This window comes from Talpa europaea (genome assembly GCF_964194135.1).
Source record: "Talpa europaea genome assembly, chromosome: 1".
Lineage (NCBI taxonomy): Eukaryota > Metazoa > Chordata > Mammalia > Eulipotyphla > Talpidae > Talpa > Talpa europaea.
In genome coordinates, this window is record NC_140073.1 from 48,813,326 (window position 1) to 48,837,413 (window position 24,088).

At 38.7% G+C, this 24,088-nt stretch overlaps 1 protein-coding gene across 1 annotated transcript in view; it reads right to left on the reverse strand.

Moving 5' to 3' along the window:
- Positions 1 to 24,088, reverse strand: part of GDPD4 (glycerophosphodiester phosphodiesterase domain containing 4) — a gene marked incomplete at both ends in the record, with an annotated part of 41,092 nt that overhangs the window by 9,308 nt on the left and 7,696 nt on the right. The window contains 4 exons of the mRNA XM_084250372.1: positions 4,729 to 4,811; positions 5,187 to 5,421; positions 10,431 to 10,540; positions 11,959 to 12,052. Coding sequence (XP_084106498.1) covers positions 4,729 to 4,811; positions 5,187 to 5,421; positions 10,431 to 10,540; positions 11,959 to 12,052 — 522 coding nt within the window. The remainder of the gene's footprint in view (positions 1 to 4,728; positions 4,812 to 5,186; positions 5,422 to 10,430; positions 10,541 to 11,958; positions 12,053 to 24,088) is intronic.

Below are 24,088 nucleotides of genomic sequence, written 5' to 3' on the forward strand. Positions count from 1 at the left end.
CAACATTGCAGATAAAGTCCTAAAAAGTACTCCATTAATATAAAGGCAGTAGGAAATGAGAAAACAAATAGCAAAACAGTAGTGCACTTGCCTCATATAAAAACTTAACGGAAATTCAATTAAAAAATCAGCAATCACGAGAAATACTATCAATGAAATATTTTAAAAGATTAAAAGTAATGCAAAAGTCCATGATAAACAAAACATTAAATTTTAACTCTAGATAAAATTAATGTTTCTGGTTTTTCCTTTTGTCTCAGGCTCTAATAGGGCTTGCTTTCTTTATTGAAATATCTAACATTTTGTTCATCATGGATATTAAGGTGCAGGCAGTACCGAGAGAAATAACTGGTATCTTTGTCACACATCTCTTGGAAGGTACAATATTTACATTTATGCCCTTAAAAAGTTAAGCAGATCATGCTCAGTGAAATAAGCCAGAAAGAAAAAGAAAAATACCAGATGGTCTCATTCATAGCAGGAATTTAGAAAACCTAAATAAGGGACCAGGAAAAAGACTAATTATAATAAAGTAAAACTCAAAATCAACAAGCAACTATAAACCACAGACACACTACAGGGGGGTGGATTTGGGGAGGGGAAGGAGTAGGATCAAAACAAGGGGGGTGGGAATTGTATGGGGACTATAACCAAGATGAAAATGCATACATTGTGCAAAAATGGAAAATGATGTAAAAAATATATAAAATTTGAAAAATAATAATAATAATAATAAAAAGTTAAGCAGAGACTCAGTTGGTGGAGAGAGGGGGCATTAGGTCTATACTAGTTTATTGGGATCTTCTTTCAGTCAACTCTGCTTCAACTTTCATTGATTCCCAATGAATGCTGGCAAGATTTTTCCTTCTGACCTACACAAGGGCAAGATTGTTTCAGAAAATGATTCCGTATTTTCCAGTGAGGTGTTGCTCTATATACAGTGAGAATATGGCTGACCTTTCATTTTTGCTGTAATTGGTAACATTTCATCTTTCCTTATAGTTGAATAGTATACCATTGTGTGGATATACCACATCTTCTCAATCCAATCCTCTATCACTGGGCACTTAAGTTGCTTCTAAATCCTAGCTATTGTAAATAACTTTGCAATAAACACCACACGGTACTTTTTTAAGTTGATGGTTTCATATTCTTTGGATAAATACCCAAAAGTAGGATTGCTAGGTCATATGGCATTTCCATTTTTAGATTTTTAAGACAGGTCCAGATGACTTTTTACTCATTTTTTGTATATGAAAATGCAACAGATATTTGTATGTTAATTTTTTAACTTGCTACTTTACAGTATTAATTTGTTGTTTCTAATAGCTTTTCAGGGGAGCTTTCAAGAATTCTATTTTTTTTTTTAGATTTGTTTATTTATTTATACAAGCACTGGGTACAGTCAGAAGCACGGGAGGGTGAGAGAATTCACCAGAGCCAGAGCGGGGAACAGAACAGGCAGACTGACAAAATACACTGCTGACAAGAGCAGCGGGCGCTGCAGGAGAGGTCTGCACACCATGTGCTGCTGAGGCTGCGGGCTCAACCACTGCATCACCAGGGGAGGCCCAGTTCTCTCTATTTAATATATTGTCTGAAAATAATGACAGTTTCTAGGAATGATGTTAGTTATGCGAAACAGAAAATTGTTAACTAATTTAGAATGCAATTTGTTGGATCAAGAGACAGGCATTTTGAGGGGAGATCAAGGAGTTACTATTTCAAGGATACAGAGTTTCAGTTTGAGAAGATAAAAAGTTCTAGAGATGGATGGCGATGATAGCAAAACAATGTGAACGTACTTTATGCCACAGAACTGTACACATTCAAGTGGTTAACTTTATGTTAAGCATACTTTCACATACACACACACAAAACACTCCTCAATAACTCTCCCTTCACTTTCAAATTGGGGAGGGGGATGTGGGATATGGAGTACTACCTCATAATTCAGGTCAGGAATGGACTGCAAGAATCTGCCCACAGTCTTCAGGGCCACAGCCCAGGAGGTAAGAGGAAATGCTTTTTGTGGTATGTACTTGAGAAGGGTGGGTATGGTCAGTATGTTTATATCCTGCTGGGCAGCTTTTTTCCTACTTATTTGACTAGAATGAGCAGACTTTTCTGGAGATTTATCTTTTTGTTTGCATCTATTGGTGTTTTGGGGTTAGGTCTCTCCAGAACTCATATCAGGATATATAAGGAAAATGGAAAAAAAAAAAAAAACAAACCAAGAGGTAACTCATTCCCTACTAGGGAGTTCCTGTAATCTTAAGAACCCTAGCCAGTTTACCTTCTTTTCTCTAACTTTCAGACTTCTGTCAATTGCTTTGTGAATTTTGTCCAGATTTTAAATTTACTTTATGGCAGGGTTTTTTTTTTTTTTAAATAATTCTTGAAAAGAATAGGGTAGAATGTGCTTACCCCATTTTTCCTAGAACAAAAGCTCTACTAGCTTCTTTTGCTACTTCTATATTATTAAGTGTTTGTTTTAGTAGTTAACCACAATTTACCACTTAGTAATTCTTTTTTTTTTAAATAGAGGTATGTTTTATTTATTTATTTGTTTGTTTGTTTGTTTGTTTATACATGCACTGGGTACAGTCAGAAGCGCGGGAGGGTGAGAGAATGCACCAGAGCCAGAGCGGGGAGCAGAGCAGGCAGAAGGACCAAAGTACACTGCTGAGGGGAGCAGCGGGCGGCAGGAGAGGTCTGCGCGCCATGTGGGACCCTCCTCCGGTGGCCGGGGAGCAGCCGGGGATCGAACCGGCGCTGCAGAGGCCGCGGGCAGCTTTGCAACCCAGCGCTCAACCGTTGCGCCACCGGGGAAGCCCCACTTAGTAATTCTTGATATTATAGTTTTCCTGTTCAAATTACTGGTGTGGTGGTACTCATACCCTGACTGGACTCTGATATGCAAATTTTGGTAATGATGAGACTTAGGGTATGACCATAAACGTGGGTAGTGAAAGTATGTGGAGAAGAAGATAATTAGAAATGAAGACGTCAATAAGCAGAGAAACTGAAGGATTGGAAGAATCATCCGCACCAAAACTGAGGTCACAGAAATAAAAAAAGAAAGAAAATGTACCAGGAGTCATTGGCTCAGCACCTTTACCACGTTATACCATGACACCAGGCACTTCCCTGAATGAACCCAGGAGCTCTGATTAAAATATTCTGTATGGAACAGTTGTCATTATCGCGTATGTCAAGAACTCCGGTCTTAAGTCAGGAAATCTATTAATCCTGGTTTTACCAAGTACACCTAGTCTTAGGATGTTAACAATACATTTCCCTTCTTTGAACCCAGGTTAAAACCACATGTGAAACAGAATGTTCTGTTTGCTCAGAGAATAAATATGAAGGTATTTTGTACACACAACATTCATTAATATGCTAGTCATTATGCTGGAGATGATGCTTATCTACTTCCAGCTGTTCAGGTACATAGATTCTACACTAAAACATGTCTTTTTGTTTTCATCTCTGCTGTGATCCAAGTCTTCCTTTGTTTTCCTTGGATATTGCCACCACCTAATACCCTCGTCTCTCACAATTTTCCCTCATAGACTACCAGATGATCTTCCTAAAGTGATAAGGTAATCTGTCCTCTAAAACCTGCTGTGACTGCCCATTATATACACGTAGGGATCGTTGAGATCTAGCCTCAGTGAGCCTTACAGTCATATTACTCCTCACATAGCCCTCTTCTGTCGCCAGAATATCACTTCTGGCATCCATACAGGTTAGCTCACTGATCTATAAACTTCTTTCTCACGTAGAAGCCTTTGAATCAGCTGTTGCCTCTGCCAAAAGTACCCTTTTCTCTAACCAATTAGATAAAATAGTATTTTCCCTTCAAAGTTCAACCCAAAGAGGGCCTCCCCGGTGGCGCAGCGGTTGAGCGCTGGGTTGCGAAGCTGCCCGCGGCCTCTGCAGCGCCGGTTCGATCCCCGGCTGCTCCCCGGCCACCGGAGGAGGGTCCCACATGGCACGCAGACCTCTCCTGCTGCCCGCTGCTCCCCTCAGCAGTGTACTTCGGTCCTTCTGCCTGCTCTGCTCCCCGCTCTGGCTCTGGTGAATTCTCTCACCCTCCCGCACTTCTGACTGTACCCAGTGCGTGTATAAACAAAAACGAAACAAACAAATAAAAACATACCTCTCTAAAAAAAAAAAAAATTCTTTAAAAGAAAAAAAAAAGTTCAACCCAAACAAATTTAGATACCATAGAGCTTTATCACACATTAGGAAGTGTACTTTACTGAATTTTCACTGCATTTTATTTATTTATTCTTCTCTGAAAAGCACTCACCACAAATGATCTTACATTGTGGTTGTCTGTAAACATGTCATGTCTCCTTCACTGCTGGCAAAATCTCTTAGGTAGGACTATTATCTTACTCATGTGGATCTCCCTGGCACTCAGGAGAAGATAATGGATTGTTAAGGTATTACAATAGGGTTAAGCTGTAAGCATGGTTTGCAATGGGGTGTGGAGACTATATAGAGTATGTATGATTTATAACCTGTGGTTGACAAAGTAGTGGTACAGATGTATAGCTTTTAAGGGAGAAGTGGCTCATATGTGTGGTATGTACACATGTGCCATATGAACACAGAAGAAACTTCTCAGGGTTTACCCTCTTGACAGCTTGGGCCAGGATGGTCACCTTCCATGGCACTGGCCTTATCTCCTCCCCACCCCAGGCCCTGCTTTCCTACCTGACGTATATGTCAGTCTCCAATCCAAAGGCTCCTTGTTCAACAGCTTTCTCAAAGGACATCATGGTATTTTCAGGCCCCAGCTGTGGAAGAAAAGGACATCAGGCTCTATGCCTGAGTCTCTCCGAACGTCCCTTTCATGTTAGGGAAGGATTTAGGAGCAAACTTTGGTTCCCTTGGCTCTTTTTTAAAAGAATCTGCCTGTATTTTCCTCTAACCAATCTGATTCTGGGGCTCTGCTTATTTGAGACAGTATCACTGGCCACACTAAGGAGAAATGAACTGAAAGTTAGGTGGCCTGGGTTTAAGTACAGTCTCTACAATTAATTCCTCCTTCTTGCCATCTCAAGACAAACCATTTCCTCTCCAGGGGTTCCTATGGTTCTAAGGTCCCCTCTCCCATCCACACACTGCACGCACCTATACTCACCCATGTCCATAATTATGCTTGGACCTACCATGGGTGCACCTCTGTGTCCAAAGAAGTCTGGCTTGGGTCCTAGTTTGTCTTTCTCCTGAATGCAGGGAGAATATTTTCCAATTGGTATGATATAGACACACAAAAGAAGGGAAAGAAAGGGCAATCCCACAGCCACTTGCATAGCTGAAAAAGTTGGAAGGAGAGGGAAATAAGAAAAAAAAAAAAGGAATGGAGAGTCATCCCCAGCAACTATCACAAAACTGCCATCAGGACTATCCCAATATAAGCATTATTATTAAGGCACATTAGCTGGAACTGCACACTTTGAAGGGAATGGACTGAACAGGAAGTGGGAAGAAAAGGAAAGATTGGGATTGTTAAGGAATATGTTGTTAGGAGGGAGAGTTTGGCTGGTTCTGAGAAACCCCTGAAACTTGTAAAGATCAATCTAAACCATCCCTATATGTACAGCAGTGCAGTACAGTGAAAGGACATTGGTTGTCACAAATCTGCATTCAAAGCTAGACTCAACCTAGTCCACAATAACTGTCCACAATAACTATTATCACTGGACATCATAGAATACTTACTGTTTTAAACCTCTACAGATTTTACCCATTCACACATTTTTAAGTTACAACTTGTACTTTAGTCATTCTCAAATCTAGATGTTCAGCTCTAACCTCTCAACTTTACAAGTACATTATTGCTCTTCCTTGTTTTTCTCCCATAATGTATCATCTGGTATCTTCTGCTTTGAACTAAAATTTAGGAAGTGAAAAAGAAAAGAATTCATTATTATCCCTTTTAAGTTATTGCCCCAGCAACACTTCCAAAAATTCACTCTCTGCATACACATAATATAAACACCTAATGGCAACACTACAAATCCAGTTTCCCTCTTGTCTGCATCTCCTACAAGCTGGGAAGCAAATACTCCTTATTTTACCAAAAGTGAAAAAGGAGATGTAGAAGAATCTAAATCTAATGGAGTCTTAGTAAGAGTTCTGAGATACAATTCTAATCTCAAAATCAATTCTATTCTCAAAATAATTTAGTTTATAGCTATGATTCTTCCTTATTTCTGTGATATTAGGGCAAAGAACAGAGAGGAAATCAATGGCAGAGATAAAAATCTTTACTTCTGCTGTAAGTCCTTGGGTGTGACAGGGACTCACAGGGGTCGCTCTGAGTTACTAGGACATAACCAGGGATATCTGAACCTAGTCTGAGTTCATCAGGTGAAACTAGTAATACAGAATACAAACTAAAAGATCTTTGACTTGTCCTGTCATTCTGGTCAACTAAGATTAAAATGGCCTCTGCCTAGTCCTGTCCCCATCCCAACCTAGTTGAAGTCTAATAATAGAGACATAGATTCTAGAAGGAGAATATTTCTAGAAAATCTTCCAGAAGAAGGCCTGTTTGGTAAGGAACACTATGATAGGCCACATAGGGTCTGTGAGTTTGACACAAGGAGCAGACCTTAGTACAAGCGAAATGAATTTCAAAGAGGAATAGTGACAGTGCAGTATGTAAGTTATACCCAGAACTAAAAGGAACAGACAAGATTCTGCCTCATGACATACCTTCTCTTTCCAAATGGATCAAGTAACTAACCGTTGGCCAGGAAAGAACAGTCATCACACATATGCAGATCAAGTGTATGAAGGGAGCAAACACCTGGGAGAAAGGCAAAAGTCAGGCTCAATACACCTGGACAGTCAGTGCTAGACCCACAGGATGATGCTTACCTGCAGTGACAGCCCTACTGTCAGCCACCTCTCTCTCCAGTAAGTAAATAAAAGCCACAATAAAAACAACTCTGCCAGAAGGATTAGCAAAATCAGCACCTGGGGAAACAAAGAATTTCTTGACTGCCAGGCACTAGGCTTGGGATCATGACTGTCATTGGGGATCTATGTATGTCTCCACAGGGCGAGGGAACTCATTTCCTCATCATTGTTTTTTTTTTTTTTAATCTAAGGTTCTTGCAAACCCCCAACATTGGATGGATATGGTCATTTACCTTCTGGTCTCCCAAGTCTTTGCTGTACAGAGAGCTTGGGGGAAAAATTACCCAGCTGCGTGGTCTGACGCCATTACTGATTTAGCATCTCTCACCTTAGCTGAGTCCTCAACCTTGCCAGTTTCAAAAATTACTATTCCAAATCTCCACTACTGTTTTCACTACTGTTTTGACTGGCTTTTCAATATTTATTTTCTCCAACAGACTACAAGCTTCATGAAGTGAAGGGCAGTATCTATTTATTATTATAGCCTCACTGCCTTACAGAAGGCAACAGTAAGCACCCAACAATTTGTTAAATGGGTGGGGGGAAAACCTGCCTGCCAAGACGCTATATACTTCATAGAGAAAGAACCGTGAGACCAAAAAGACATAAATTTTTAACTTCTTCCACTTCAAAATGTAGTTTTTCTACATCTATATTGCCCTACAGAGTGCTTGCTTCCTTTCTTTACATAATCTCTGCATCTATTAAAGTATGTGAATCCATAATTAAACCTTCTCACCAAATAACTGCAACCTTTGCTGACTTCAATAGTTATTTTTACCAAACAGTTCAGGAAGAAATATTTCCAATCGTTAACAAATTATTTCAGATAATCTAAAAAAAGGGAACACGTTCTAACTTGTTTCATGAAACCAGTAAAAGTGGTACCCAAACCTAACAAGGGCATTACAAGAAAGAAAAAGTATAGGCCAATCTCTCATATATATAAATGCAAAAATCTTAAATAACCTATCAAATGCATCATAACACAAAGGTTTAATTGTCAAATCAGACTCACATAAATCTTATGTGATCCTGTGATCTTAACCAACACCAGTACAGACAGAACATTTTCCCTTGGAGAAAGCTGATCCTATCAAATGCAGCTATTCACAAAAGGTTCTTTGTTCTCATTTATTAGGATAATTTTAGTCTTGGACTTAAAATGTGAAGAGTGTTTTGAGCAAAGTATACAGATATACTGCTTCACAGAAGGAGTATTTTTGGTATTTATGGAGCATTTATGGAGTATTTATTGAGCATCCTTATCTCATATTCCATTAACTATACGACTCCAGCCAGTCAGGTCTCCCCTCCCCCTGACAAATCTGTAAGTTCTAGGTTTATTTACAATAAGCAACCCAGATATACCAGGTTATATCCTGCTAGAAAGGTTCACAGATAAGAATTTTCCATTATTTTTTCATTAATATCTTCAGTGTGTTTGCCATTGGGGGCTGGGTTATTAGTATGTTTACAAGAGTTTTACTCAAGATGATTCATTATTTCTGAGCATCCCTAGGTAGAAGGAGAATCAATTACAGGCCTGTTGCTAACCCTTTCCCTCAGTGTTTATTCTGAATCCACGTTTAAAACTTAAACTCCAAGTCCTACAGAATTTCCTTTGCCAACAGAAGCAGTATATCCTAAGTCGGTTAAGCATACCTCATCATGGTCTGAAGGACCAAGCTTAAGATATTTACTTTCAAAAGGGATGCCAACTCTTCTTACACCCCATTTCTCATTGCCTACACTTATAACTAGAATTAGAGCCAAGAAGGCCTAGGGAGATGAAGGTTTTGCTAATTAATATTAACAACAAAACCACCACCACCAAAAAATAAATAAATAAACCCTGAAGACTATGACAGGAAGGGGAGATGAATCCTAAGGGTACTAGACAAAAAGAAAAGAACATAATTTTAGATGATATTAAATTTATTGATAATGAGCACACTTAACAGAGATTCTGGTTTCAATATACCAGATTCCAGGTATTATGCAGCTAAGATAGTTCTGTCTGGTTATCTCAATAGTGGCCTATGCTTAATGATATTGGGATGCCAGCATTTTTTGATGTAATGTAGAAAAGGAATTCAGATTTACTGAGAAACGTTTACTGCAATGTTATCACCAGGGATCAGCTAATCCATTCCTTATCCTGTTTTCTGGGAGTTCTCAGACAACAGTGAAAACTAGACTGGTGAAGAAAACGTCAGTGTCCTTTAAAAGTGCTAGAGTGGCTCTTCTCTGTGCTACATAAAGGTTCTTAAACTGCTGACCCTGAAACTGCCTTCCCAATTTCAAAGGTAATAATAGATCCTGCCATGGCTGAGGCCAAGCAGAAGCATTTACTGCCTACAGCAAGATTAGCATAGTTTGCATAACAGACACAAGCTTAGGATGGTAATCAGGATGGTTTGATATAGAGGGATTCTTGGTATCAACTAACTGATCATGCTTTCCCAACTGCAAAACAGACGGTAATCTAAATAAAACTTATTTGTTCATTTCTCAACCTATATTTTTTCCCTATAAGATGTGACTTGTGACTTCAACTTCCATCTATTCCAATAACTCTTACGTTTGCATTTCTAGTTCATACCTCTCACTTGAGTAATTTGAAGGGGATGACTAAGGGAGTCTGACACACTCCTGGATTGGATGAAACATTAGGAATGGTTATCAAAATCATTCCCGAAAAAAATCTATAGAGAAAAGCAAGAGGTTATGGCTAGAACTGCTTAAGCTCATGGCACACCCAGATGAGGGAGGCTATGCTAGAAATGAGCTTCCTGTCCAGATGGTGGTGGCAAAGATGCTTACTTCAGAGAAACAATGCTGGTGTCATTTTTTAAAGGGCTCCAAACTAAGGCAGTGGGAGGATCAAGAGGACCTCCCAGAGAAATTTCAGGGAGTAGAGAAAAAGCTGCACTAACTCTATTAAGAAAATTAGTCAAGGTTGTCAACAGAAGGATCTCCAAAAATACTCATAGAAAAGGCCTAGGAGGCTAAGAGGCAATAATTGTGCATATCCCTAGTTCTGATGGAACAGACCCAGACACACCTATTGTGCCTCTTTGTGGGACTATATTCTTTTTTCTATCTCCGCTTCCCCTGGGGCCTGCCATCATTCTCTCTCCACCACCATTATGTTGCCAGGCCTGCATGAGGCCCAAACAGAGAGGGAAGAAAGTTATTACAAGAAGTCTGATTACTGAAACTTTTAATCACTGAAATAAGAATATTCTTATGACTATAAAAAACTGGGAAAGTAAAGGAGTTTGCCTAATATTTTATTGGGATAAGAACAGTCACAGAAATGAGTTTAAACATGCTAAAACCAGGAATGTGAAAAAAATTAAGTTTGGGTCCAGTTTCTTACATGTCACTGATATGTTAGAAATTTAATGATTTCAGTTAAAACAGTGTCAGTAGATCTCTTCTTTCTAAGGGGATGAATGAGAGAAAGGGCAACTCTGTACCAAACACTGACTGCCTGGTCTAAAGCCTCCTGAGGGTTCAGAAGTCCTACCTTATGAAACCAGTGCAGATGTAGTTCATACCCTTCCCAAATCAACAAAAATCCAAGTAGCTGAAAAAGCAAAGAAGAAAAAGGAAAAGATCAGTTTAAAATCACCAAGTTGCTGTCCAAAGCACTGTTCTGTAGTTGAAAATTCCTTTCACATTCTGGCACTATATTCACTTCTTGCTAATGCTGTACTTTTCAGTCTCTGAGAATTTGCCATGTCATTTTTCTGTCTGAAAAGCTCTCTCTTCCCATGACGCTGACCCTTCAAAGCCAATTAAAGTGTCACCTCCTATTTGTAAAATTCACCAGCACTCCCAGAAGGATTGATTATTAACTCCTCTGGAATTTCCTAACAATCATCACACTAATATCCTTCCTGAGTTCCTGCGAATTTTTTTTCCCTGTGATGGACTTTATTCCTAGTATTACTTAGACCTATTTGTGAGAGAAGAGAGGTCAGGGTCAGCTCTTCCAAGGTCATTTACCTAGCCCTGACGGAATTAACCCCCGTTTCTTAGAACCCATGATGAACTTTATTCAAGTCTCTCTAAAGATTGTTGTAATGATCTTTGTGTGCTATTTACGCTTGTCTATGACTTAGTTGTCCTACTAGATTCCAAACTCATTGAACTAAGGGATTTTTGTAGCCATATTTCATATTTATTTCTATGAAGTGTCCTGCATGAAACAGAAACTTCTGTTTCTGTTTTATTGATCTGTATTTACTCAGTACCTATCATTCATATAATGATTAATAACTTTGGTTGAAAGGGAAAAAATGATGCAAATGGCAGTTTATTTAAGGGTTGGGATCTTCTTTATCAGACAGGAAAACAGTGGGGATAAGGAATCATTAAAACAAACAAAGATATAATGCCCTGTGTGTAAGTGGGTACTAAAACACTCCAATTACTTAAAAAGTTATCCTCCCATAAGCTTTCTCTTGCCTGACCTGAATTTGTCATACTACACAACACAACAATGTCAGGCAACATTGGGAGAGTGACCGCTGCAAAGACTTTTGCTAAAATGTAATTTGTACCTGCACCAGGGGATTGGCATTTGTACTATAATAGGTTTAACAACAGCTAATCTGTGAGACCCAGAAATACTGATTCTTAGGAGACAGGATATGAAAACAGGTCGTTCAATGTGTAAAGGCACTGCTAATATGAAATGAAGGTACCTAAAATGACAATACTAGGCGGGTTATAGAACAAAGCTAAGGAATGGGAATAAAAGGAGGATGTTCTACCATCCCTTCAAAGGGTAAAAGTGGTAAGACACACCCTCTAATAGCACAAGTCTCTTTCTCATTCACCCACAATTCAAGTGGCAGGTGTAAACTCCAAATTCTGCTAAGACGAGAGTGATCGAAGGTTCTGATGGCTCCCAGTCTCGACTGAGTACCATACTACAGACACCAGCACTTCCTTAGGCTGCTCAAGAAGGAAGTGGGAGAAATGGAAAACATTACTCACCAACAATAATAAAGAATAGGCAGTCAGGATCCCAAAGATACTCAGGACAACGATAGACCAGAAGAACCAGAATCCTGTACCTAGATAAACGACCCTGCAAAAATGTGTTTCAAGTCTTTAAATACAGCAGAAACCAGCAGCAGCGTCTGAGTCATGAAATGGGAGAAGACTGAGACTAGATGAGGCATAAGAAAATGGAGGGAGGTAGGAAGAGGGGCAATATGGGAACAGATACGTTGGGGACATTTAGTTGAGGAGTTTTAACTTTATACTATAAAGAAATTGGGTATATTAATAGGAGGTGGTATACATGGTATAATGCTTCAAAGTCATTTAGAATATACACTCAAAAGTTACACACCCCCCTTTAAAAAATAATATATAAATTCTGGGATGCCAAGAGAGAAAAACTCATCCATAAATTTACGACCTTAATAAAACTAAAAATTTCCATTTTGGCAGATTCATTGTCCATATGCATATGTTTTCTTACAAAACTACAAATATAGCCACCATATTAATTGCTCTGTTCTATATGAGATTTGGACCTTTTAAAAACTGCCCTGGGCCTCCCTGGTGGCGCAGGCGGTTGAGCACAGCGCTGTGAAGCTATCTGCAGTCTCTGCAGCACAAGTTCAATCCCGGCTGGCCAGGGAGCTACCCACATGGTGCAGCAGACCTCTCCTGTCTCGCCCGCTGCTCCCCTCAGCAGTGTATTTCAGTCAGTCTGCCTGTTCTGTTCCCTGCTCTGTCTCTGGTGAATCCCCTCACCCTCCAGCACATCTGGCCTGTGTCCCAGTTCTTGTATAAAAAAAAATCTTAAAAAAAAAAAAAACCAGCCCTGATGTGCTCTGTTCCTAAAGTAGTTTATGAGTGAAAATTCTTGACTTGCTAAAAGAAACAGTGTTACAGTTTTATAGATATTACATATCAAAGAATTCAGTTTCCATTTAAATATAAATGACCTCTTTTCCATATAAAATCTGAAAAAATTGTATTTTTTGTTATAAAATATAGATTAGCTAATATATAACCATGTTAAAAATAAGAAAGCAAATTCTCTTTGGTCAAGGGCACAAAAAAAAGGGCTCCAAGAAGATAGAAACAGGCAAGCAGCTCTCCTAGCAAGAGCTATCCTGGATTTAGATATCAGAAGGATTACTCTGTAAAAGATGATCTTCACAACTAGGAATCAGAAAATGTGTAAGTAAAATCAACAAATGAACTGAGTAAAACCAATGACAGTCATGCTTTGTTTAACAACAGGGACATATTCTGAGAAATGTGTTAGGTGATATCATCATGATACAAATATTACGAGTGTAATAACACAAACCTAGATAGTATCTCTCACTTCCCATCTAGGTTGTATGTTATAACCTATTGGGACCACCATCACTTACATGCAGTTTGTTTACTGAAACATCACTAAGGAGCAGATGACTGTAACAGAATAACTTGTACCCAAGAAAATATAATTAACAGAATCAGAAAAGAACCATAAAATATATTCTAAGAAATAAAGGGAAGACTCAACTCCATGTTACAAGAACCAAATATTTTAACACAAGCTTAGCAACTACCAAAACAATGAAATTGAGATCTTGGCGAGGGGAACTATGAAAAAATGGACTTAATAATAGTCTCAGATGCAAGGAATTTTTCAAAGAGTTTAACCAAGTAGTGATATTCACTTTGCTTTCCAAGTTTGCCACTTAATGGTGCATCTATCTTTGTCTAGTCATTTTGTTACAGGCCAGGGAGAGGGGCAATTTCTGTGGCCACATTAGATTTCTCTTACTCTCTTCCAATCTAAAATGTCTTCTTTTGTATATTCAATAATAGATAGAAAATACTAGTGCAGTTCAATTCAAAACTCACCAAGCTCAAATGAAGTCTCCACCCACCTGCTATAAACTACAGACAAAGGAAAAACTGATTTTTTTCCGTCTCTCCCTCTTCTACTGCTTCCTGTCCCATTAATCTCATTAGCAGCTGTAGAGTTTATGCAATTGTAATATCGGAGTATTCCATGACCCAACTATTGGTTCCAGAGTCCCCTCCCAACTTCTTGTTGTTCTAGGCAAGATGATGGCATGATGTTATCCCATAATTCCTGGTATGCTGGGATGGGTGGTGGGGTATAAGATGGTGTTTGTGACATTTTGGAAGATTAAGTTCTCAGTGTCTTTTTTTTTTATTTTATTTTTATATTCCCCATACAATTACAACCCCCTTATTTTGACCCTAATTCCTCCCCTCCCGCCCCCTACCACCCCTAGAGTGTCTCTGGTTCCTAGTTGTTTGTTGATATTGATTTTCACTTTCTTATAGTTATTCATTTTCCCAGTGCCTTATTTAAGTTTTCTAGATTCCTGCTATGAGTGAGACCATCCGGTATTTTTCTTTTTCTTTCTGGCTTATTTCGCTGAGCATGATCCCTTCCAGCGCCACCCATGTTGCTGCAAATTGCATGTGTTTATCTTTTTTGAATGCTGAATAATATTCCATGGTATATATGTACCACATCTTCTTGATCCAGTCATCTATTTTTGGGCATTTGGGTTGTTTCCAAAGCTTAGCTATTGTAAACAGTGCTGCTATAAACATAGGGGTGCAGGTGTTGTTTGGAATTGATGTTTCTGTGTCCTTTGGGTAAATACCTAGGAGTGGAATTGCTGGATCATATGGAAGCTCTATCTTTAGTAGGTTGAGGAATCTCCACACAGCTCTCCATAGCGGTGGGACCAGTTTGCACTCCCACCAACAGTGCAGAAGAGTTCCTTTCTCTCCACACCCTCGTTAACATTTGTTGTTGCTAGTTTTTTTAATATGTGCCATTCTCACTGGTGTAAGATGGTATCTCATGGTAGTTTTGATTTGCATTTCCCTGATTACAAGTGATGTTGAACATTTTTTCATATGCCTGTTGGCCATTTGCATTTCCTCGTCAGAGAAGTTTATTTTTAGCTCTTCTGCCCATTTTTTGACTGGATTATTTTCTTTGTTGTTGTTGAGTTTCACCAGCCCTTTGCAGATTTTTGTGATCAGTCCTTTATCATTAGTGCTGTGTGCAAAAATGTTCTCCCAGTCGATGGGGTTTCTCTTTGTTTTTGTTATTGTCTCTTTTGCTGTGCAGAAGCTCTTTAATTTGATGTAGTCCCAGCTGTTTATCTTTGCCTTCACTATCACTTCTTTGGGTGATGTGTCTGTAAAGATGTCTTTGATGTGAATATCACGTAGTGTTTCGCCTATATTTCCTTCTATGTATTTTATGGTTTCAGGTCTTATGTCCAGTCTTTAATCCATTTTGAGTTGATTTTTGTGCATGGTGTGAGGTAGTGGTCAAGCTTCATTCTTTTGCATGTAGCGACCCAGTTTTCCCAGCACCATTTATTGAACAAACTTTCTTTGCTCCAATGCAGAGTCTTTGCTCCTTTGTCAAAGATTAGTTGACCATAAATCTGTGGGTTTATTTCTGGATTTTCTATTCGATTCCATTGGTCTGTCTGTTCTTGTCACAATACCATGCAGTTTTGATGATTATGGCTTTGTAGTATAGTTTGAAGTCTGGGAGTGTGATGCCGCCATTCCCTTCTTTTTTTTTTTTTTCAGGAGAGCTTTGGCTATTCGGGGTTTTTTGTGATTCCATATGAATTTCATCAATAATTGTTCTATTTCTTTGAAGAATGACATTGAAATTTTTATTGGAATAGCATTGAATCTGTATATTGCTTTTGGTAGGATGGCCATTTTAATAATGTTTATTCTTCCAATCCATGAGCAGGGGATGTCTTTCCATTTCTTTGTGTCTTCTTCTATTTCTTTTAACAGTGTTTTATAGTTTTCTTTGTTTAGGTCCTTTACCTCTTTTGTTAGATTTATTCCCAAATATTTGATTTTTTTGTTTTGATAATAAAAGGGATGGTTTTTTTGATTTCTTCTTCTTCAGATTTATTGTTTGTGTATAGGAAGGCTACTGACTTTTGCATGTTGATTTTGTATCCTGCCACTTTACTAAACTGATTGATTAGTTGAATTAGTTTATCTGTGGAGTTTTTGGGGTTCTCTATATATATTATCATATCATCTGCAAATAGTGATAGTTTGACTTCTTCTTTTCCTATTTGGATTCCTTGTATGTCCTTCTCTTGTCTTATTGCTCTGGCTAGGACTTCCAGCATTATATTGAAAAGCAGTGGTGAGAGTGGACATCCTTGTCTTGTTCTAGATCTTAATGGAATTGCTTTCAGCTTTTCACCATTGAGAATGATACTGGCTGTTGGCTTGTCATATATGGCCTTTATGATGTTGAGGTGTGTTCCTTGTATCCCAAGAATTTCAAGGGCTTTTTATCATGAATGGGTGTTGCACTTTGTCGAAAGCTTTCTTAGCATCTATTGATACTATCATATGGTTTTTATATTTCTTTTTGTTGATGTGTTGGATAACATTGATTGATTTTCGGATGTTGAACCATCCTTGTGTCCCTGGAATGAATCCTACTTGGTCGTGGTGAATTATCTTATGGATACATTGTTGGATTCTGATAGCTAAAATTTTATTGAGGTTTTTTGCATCAGTGTTCATTAGGGAGATTGGCCTGTCGTTTTCCTTTTTTGTGTTGTCCTTGTTCGGTTTTGGTATTAGTGTAATGTTGGCTTCATAGAACATGTTTGGTATTGTCCCTTCCTTCTCAATTTTTTGAAAGAGTTTGTGAAGGATAGGCACTAATTCGTCTCTGAATGTTTGGTAGAATTCATTTGTAAATCGATCAGGTCCTGGGCTTTTGTTTTTGGGGAGGTTTTTGATTACCATTTCAATTTTGCTGCTTGTAATTGGTCTGTTTAGGTGTTCTATTTCTTCTTTATCTAGCTTTGGGTGAGTTCTCAGTGTCTTAATAGCCCCTGACCACAGAAAATTTGTTTTCTTACTTTAGTGTAGTTATATGTTAACTAAGCTATATTTAAAATGAATATGAGCCATCATGGGCATAAAAAGCCTCATTATGTTAGGTAATTCATTCTGTGGTGACTTTCTATGGTAAGAATGAAAAGCTGTCCAAGGAACTTACTCATGGTTTTAGGATCTTCTGGAACTCACTCTTACATGGGTACACCTTGTTTTATTGCATTTTGCCTTACTGCACTTTGCAGATATTGTAGGTTGTTGTTGTTTGTTTTGTTCCAGAAATTAAAGGTTTGTAGCAACCCTGTGTTGACCAAGTGTATAGGTGCCATTTTCCAGTAGCATGTGCTCACTTCACAGCTCTGTGTCACATTTAATTAACGTGCATACACTGACTTTTTTAGACATAATGCTTTTGGACACTTAACAGTGCATATAAACACATCCTTTATATGCACTGGGAAACCAAAAACTTCACGCAACTCACTTCATTGAGATATACACTTTACTGTGGTGGTCTGGAGTCAAACCTGCAATACCTGAGGTGTACCTGATATATAACTTCTATTTGATAATGGAGTACTACTGTGGGGATTCTGCCTGCTTCAGGGTATGTTTATTTCAACTATGCATTCCAGAACTAGAGGGGGGGGAAAAACACAGAGTAGGTTTGGGACCCCTGTGGAAATGAGCCTGAGTCAAAATTCTCTTGGCTCACCTAATATTCAATAGCATTACTCAGATTGATGAATCACTGTGGTGTTTTAGATCTCCAGGAATTCACATCAGTTCAGTGTCCAGTAATTCCCCCCAAAATGCCCCTTCTTCCCCAAAGTACAACCACCCAGGGAAAATGAAGATACAACATACTAGAACCTATGGGATACAGTAAAAGTGGTGCTAAGAGGGAATTTTATAACAATACAGGCATACATTTAAAAAAAAAAAACCCAAGAGGGATCACAAATTTTAAAAATCTAAGATTATATCTAAAAGAACTACAAAAAGAAAAAACATTAATTCACTGCTGAACGTATGGTAGTGAATTAGTGCCTATCCTACACAAACTCTTTCAAAAAACTGAAAAAGAAGGAATACTACCAAATACGTCCACGAAGCCAACATTACACTAATACCAAAACCCAACAAAGACAGCACAAAAAAAGAAAATTACAGGCCAATCTCCCTAATGAACACTGATGCAAAAATCCTCAACAAAATCCTTGCCAACAGAATCCAACAATGCATCCATAAGATAATTCACCACAACCAACTAGGATTTAATCCAGGGACACAAGGATGGTTCAACATGCAAAAATCAATAAATGTAATCCAACACATCAACAAAAAGAAATATAAAAACCATATGATAATATCCATAGAAATGGATATTTCTATGATATCCATAGAAATGCTGAGAAAGCATTCAACAAAGCACAACACCCATTTATGATAAAGGCCCTTGAAATTCTCGGGATACAAGGAACATACCTCAACATCATAAAGGCCATCTATGACAAGCCCACAGCCAATATCATTTTCAGTGGTGAAAAGCTGAAAGCATTACCATTAAGATCTAGAACAAGACAAGGATGTCCACTCTCACCACTGCTTTTCCACATAATACTGGGAGTCCTAGCCAGAGCAATAAGACAAGAGAAAGACATACAAGGAATCCAAATAGGCAAGGAAGAAGTCAAACTACTACTATCTGCAGATGACATGATAATATACATAGAGAACCCCAAGAACTCCACAGAAAAACTAATTCAACTAATCAATCAGTTTAGTAAAGTGGCAGGATACAAAATCAACAAACAAAAATCAGTAGCCTTCCTATACACAAACAATAAATCTGAAGAAGAAGAAATCAAGAAAACCATTCCTTTTATTATTGAAACAAGAAAAATCAAATACTTGGGAATAAACCTAACAAAAGAGGTAAAGGACCTATACAAAGAAAGCTATAAAACACTGTTAAAAGAAATAGAAGAAGACACAAAGAAATGGAAAGACATCCCCTGCTCATGGATTGGAAGAATTAACATTATCAAAATGGCCATCCTCCCAAAAGCAATTTACAGATTCAATGCTATTCCAATAAAAATTTCAATGTCATTCTTCAAAGAAATAGAAAAAATATTGATGAAATTCATATGGAGCCACCAAAAACCCCGAATAGCCAAAACCCTCCTGAAAAAAAAGAGAAGGGAATGGAGGCTTCACTCTCCCAGATTTCAAACTGTACTACAAAGCCATAATAATGAGGGCCTCCCCTGGTGGCGCAGAGGTTGAGTGCTGGGTTGCGAGGCTGCCTGCAGCCTCTGCAGCGCCAGTTCGATCCCCAGCCACCAGCGAGGGTCCCACCAAAAAAAAAAAAAGCCATAATAATCAAAACTGCATGGTATTGGAACCAGAACAGACACATGGACCAATGGAACCGAATAGAAAACCCAGAAATAAACCCACAGATCTATGGTCAACTAATCTTTGACAAAGGAGCAAAGAATATGCACTGGAGCAAAGAAAGTTTGTTCAATAAATGGTGCTGGGAAAACTGGGTCGCTACATGCAAAAGAATGAAGCTTGACCACTACCTCACACCATGCACAAAAACCAACTCAAAATGGATTAAAGAACTAGACATAAGACCTGAAACCATAAAATATATACAAGGAAATATAGGCGAAACACTACATGACATGCACCTCAAAGACATCTTTATAGACGCATCACCCAAAGCAGTGATAGTGAAGGCAAAGATCAACAGCTGGGACTATATCAAATTAAAGAGCTTCTGCACAGCAAAAGAGACAATAACCAAAACAAAGAGAAACCCCACCGACTGGGAGAACATTTTTGCACCCAACACTAATGATAAAGGACTGATCACAAAAATCTACAGAGCTGATGAGTCTCAACAAAAACAAAGTAAATAATCCAGTCAAAAAATGGGCAGAAGAGCTAAAAAGAAACTTCTCCGAAGAGGAAATACAAATGGCCACCAGGCATATGAAAAAATGTTCAACGTCACTTTGCAATCAGGGAAATGCAAATCAAAACTACCATGAGATACCATCTCACACCAGTGAGAATGGCACAAATTACAAAAACTGGCAACAACAAATGTTGGCGAGGATGTGGAGAGAAAGGAACTCTTCTGCACTGTTGGTGGGAGTGCAAACTGGTCCAACCGCTATGGAAAACTGTGTGGAGATTCCTCAACCTACTAAAGATAGAGCTTCCATATGATCCAGCAATTCCACTCCTAGGTATTTACCCAAAGGACACAGAAACATCAATTCCAAAGAGCACCTGCACCCCAATGTTCATAGAAGCATAATTTACAATAGCTAAGCTTTGGAAACAACCCAAATGCCCAAAAATAGATGACTGGATCAAGAAGATGTGGTACATATACACAATGGAATATTACTCAGCATTGAAAAAAGATAAACCCATGCAATTTGCAGCAACATGTATGGAGCTGGAAGGGATCATGCTCAGCGAAATAAGCCAGAAAGAAAAAGAAAAATACCAAATGGGTCTCACTCATAACAGGAATCCAGAAAACCTAAATATGGACCAGGAAAAAGAATAACTATAAGAAAGGAAAAAAATCAAAATCAACAAACAACTATGAACCAGAGACACTCTTTGGGGGTGGGGGGGAAGAAGGGATTGGGGTCAGTTGTATAGGGAATATAAAAATAAAAAAAGAAAATTAAAAAAAGAAGAAGAAAAAACAATGCCAAAAGTCAGTAAAAGGACGAAATTATAAAATTAGAACAGAAATAAATGAACTACAGATCAAAAAGACAATTCAAAAGATCAATTGAAACCAAGAGCTGACTCTTTGAAAAGGTCTGAAAAATAAACCTTTAGCCAGACTTCGAAGTGAGAAAAAATGAATAAAATCAGAAACAGAAGAAGTTTCAACAGATACTAAAGAAATGCAAAGGCTTATGAGAGTATTATGAATATCTACATAGCAACAAGTTGGACAACATAGAAGAAACAAACTCTTAGAAACATACAACATTCCAAGACTGAATGAGGAAGAAACAAAAATTCTGAACGAGCAATCAGCAAACTGAAAAAGTAATCAAAAGTCTCCCCCAAAACAAAACCCAGTACCAGAGGGCTTCACTAGTGAATTCTACCAAAGTTTCAAAGAAGTAACACCTCTCCTCAAATTCCCAAAAAGTGAAAAGAGGGTAAACTTCCAAGCATTTTTTTGAGGCCAACAATCCCTGATTCCAAAACTAGACAAGGATAGCACAAAAGAAAGAAAACATAAACCAGTATCTCTGATGAACAGATGCAAAAATCCCCAACAAAAAACCTACCAAATTGAATTCAACAACACAGTGAAAGAATCATACACTATTATCTATTATCAAGTAGAATTTATTCCAAAAAGGCAACATACCCAAAATCAGTAAATGTGGTATATAACATCAACAAAAAAGAAAAAAATATATATGCTCTTAATAGACTCAAACAAAAAAAGCACTTGACAAGATTCTACATCCATTTACGATTTAAAAAAAACCCTCATTAAAGGAAACACACTTTAACATAATAAAGGTCATCTAAGACAAACCCATAGCCAACCTCATAAGTCAATGGTGAAAAATTTTTCCTCTAAATTCAGAAAAAAGACAAGGATATGCATTATCACCATGACTATTCAATATGGTGTTGGAAGTCCTATCAAGAGCAATTAGACAAGAGAAGAATATAGAAGATACCCAAGAAGGGAAGAATTAAAACTATCACTACCTGCAGATGACATGATAATATACATAGAAAATCCCAATGATTACAGTAAAAAGCTAGTGGAATAATACAGTAAAATATCAGGTTACAAAATTAATATACAAAAAATCTGTTGCATTTCTATAAGCAAATAATGAACTAGCAGAAAATCAGAAAAACAATCCCATTTATAACTGCATAAAAAAAATAAGTAACTTGGAATAAATTTAACCAAAGAGGTAAAAGACTTTTACACTGAAAACTATTATACATTATTGAAAGAAACAGAAAGTTAGCTGACTACATACACAGCCAATTAATATTTGTTGCCAAGAAAACTCAATGGAGAAAAGACAGTCTCTTCAATAAACAGTGCTAGGAAAACTGCCACATGCAGGAATGAAACTTGACAGCTATCTCACACCAAACATGAAAGTCAACTGAAATAGATCAAAGATTTAATGCAAAACCTGAAGCCATAAAGCTTCTACCAGCAAAAGTTCTAGCTATTGCTCCTGGCAGTAAGCTTCTTGACATTAGACTTGGCAATGATTTTTTGAATTTGATACCAAAAGCAAAGGCAACAAAAGCAAATAAACAAGCCCAACTACATCAAATCAAAACGCCTTTGCAAAGCAAAGAAAACCATCAGCAAAACAAAACGTCAACCCACTAAGTCAGAAAAAAGTTGCAAATCATGTATCTGATTAAGGGGCTAATATCCAATATACATAAAAACAACTCATACAACTCAATGGCAAATAAAAAATCCAATTTAAAAAATGTAGAAGGATCTGAATAGGTATTATTCTAAAGAAGATATGTAGAGGGCCAAACGGTGCTCAAAATCAGTAATCATCAGGGAACTATAAATCAAAACCACAATTTCATATATATGAATATTATTTAGCCATAATGAAGAAAGAAATTCTGCCACTGGTGACAATATGGATGAACCCTGAGGACACTCTGCTAAGTGAAATAAATCAGAAAGAGAAAAACTAATATTCTATGATATCACTTAAATGTGAAATCTAAAACAAATAAACAAAAACCAAATTTATAGATTCAGAAATCTAACTGGTGATTTCCAGAGGCAGGGGTTGAGGGTACATATAATGGGTGAAGGTAATTAAAAAATATAAACTTGATATAATGTACTGTATGGTGGCTATAGTTAATAATAGTGCATTGCTTATTTATAAGTAGGGCTAAGAGTAAATCTTTTAAGTTCTTGTCACACACAAGAAAATTTGTGACAACTATGTGTGATGTTAACTAGACTTGAAGCGGTGATCATTTTACAGTATGTACAAATATTAATCATGCAGTACATGTGCAACTAATAGAGTGTTGTATGTAAATTCTATCTTAATAAAGAGGTTTTTTTAAAATGCAGGTATTTTCATTTTTTTAAGATTTATTTATTTATACAAGCACTGGGTACAGTCAGAAGTGCGGGAGGGTGAGAGAATTTAAAACGCAGGAATTGAAGGGGCGGAGCAACATGGCGGCGAGGAGACGCTGCGAGTAAGATCTCCCATTAAAAAAAGTTAATAGGGAGGAAAAGCGGCAGGTCCCAGTGAGAACTGGGACACGGAAGATAAACGGACGACTCCAGCAAACTGCCCGAAGAAGAAAGTTGCCATAAAAGAGGACGAGAAGGGAGGGAAGCGCAGAACACTGCTCCCCTCCCCCGCCCACAGAGGCGGCACTCTCCGACCGGCAGAGACGAGGGAAACAACAAACCAAAACGCCCAACAAGAAAAACGGATGCAGCAAGTGGGACTGTGAGTGGAAAGGAACTATTTCAGCCACCACACCCCGTGAACGGGAGCTGAGGCGAACCCTGCAGGATCCGCCGCGGAGGTGAGCTCCAGGCGCCATTAAAGAGAGCCCCGCCCACCAGGAGGAGACCAGCACCAGCACACAGCCCCGGCCGCCCGGTAAGCTTGCGCTAAAGCGGCGCTCGGATTGCAGCTGCCCAGGTCCCCACGCCTGCGACCTAGGCTTGCGGGGAGACGGCGGAGGCCCTCCCTGAGTGAGCAGGAACAAGGTGCCCAGGCAGGGGAGCGGGATTCAAAAGGCGCCATTCCCGCGCCACTGATCTGGGCTACAGCCCGCGTCCTGGAACTGAGGGCTTTGGAACTGAGACCCGGGCGGAGGCCCTCCCTGAGTGAGCAGGAACAAGGCGCCCAGGCAGGGGAGCGGGATTCAAAAGGCGCCATTCCCGCGCCACTGATCTGGGCTACAGCCCGCGTCCTGGAACTGAGGGCTTTGGAACTGAGACCCGGGGCACGAAATTAGGGGCGTGGGTTCCCCACGACGGTGGGGCACAAGGCAGACACAGCACCCCAAAGCCGTTGAGGTGTACCCTACCATCCCCGCTCTGATCCCTGTCCCACGGGGTGGAAAATCAGCTCCCCAAGGGCTCTAGGAGAGATCTCTGGTGCCACCTAGC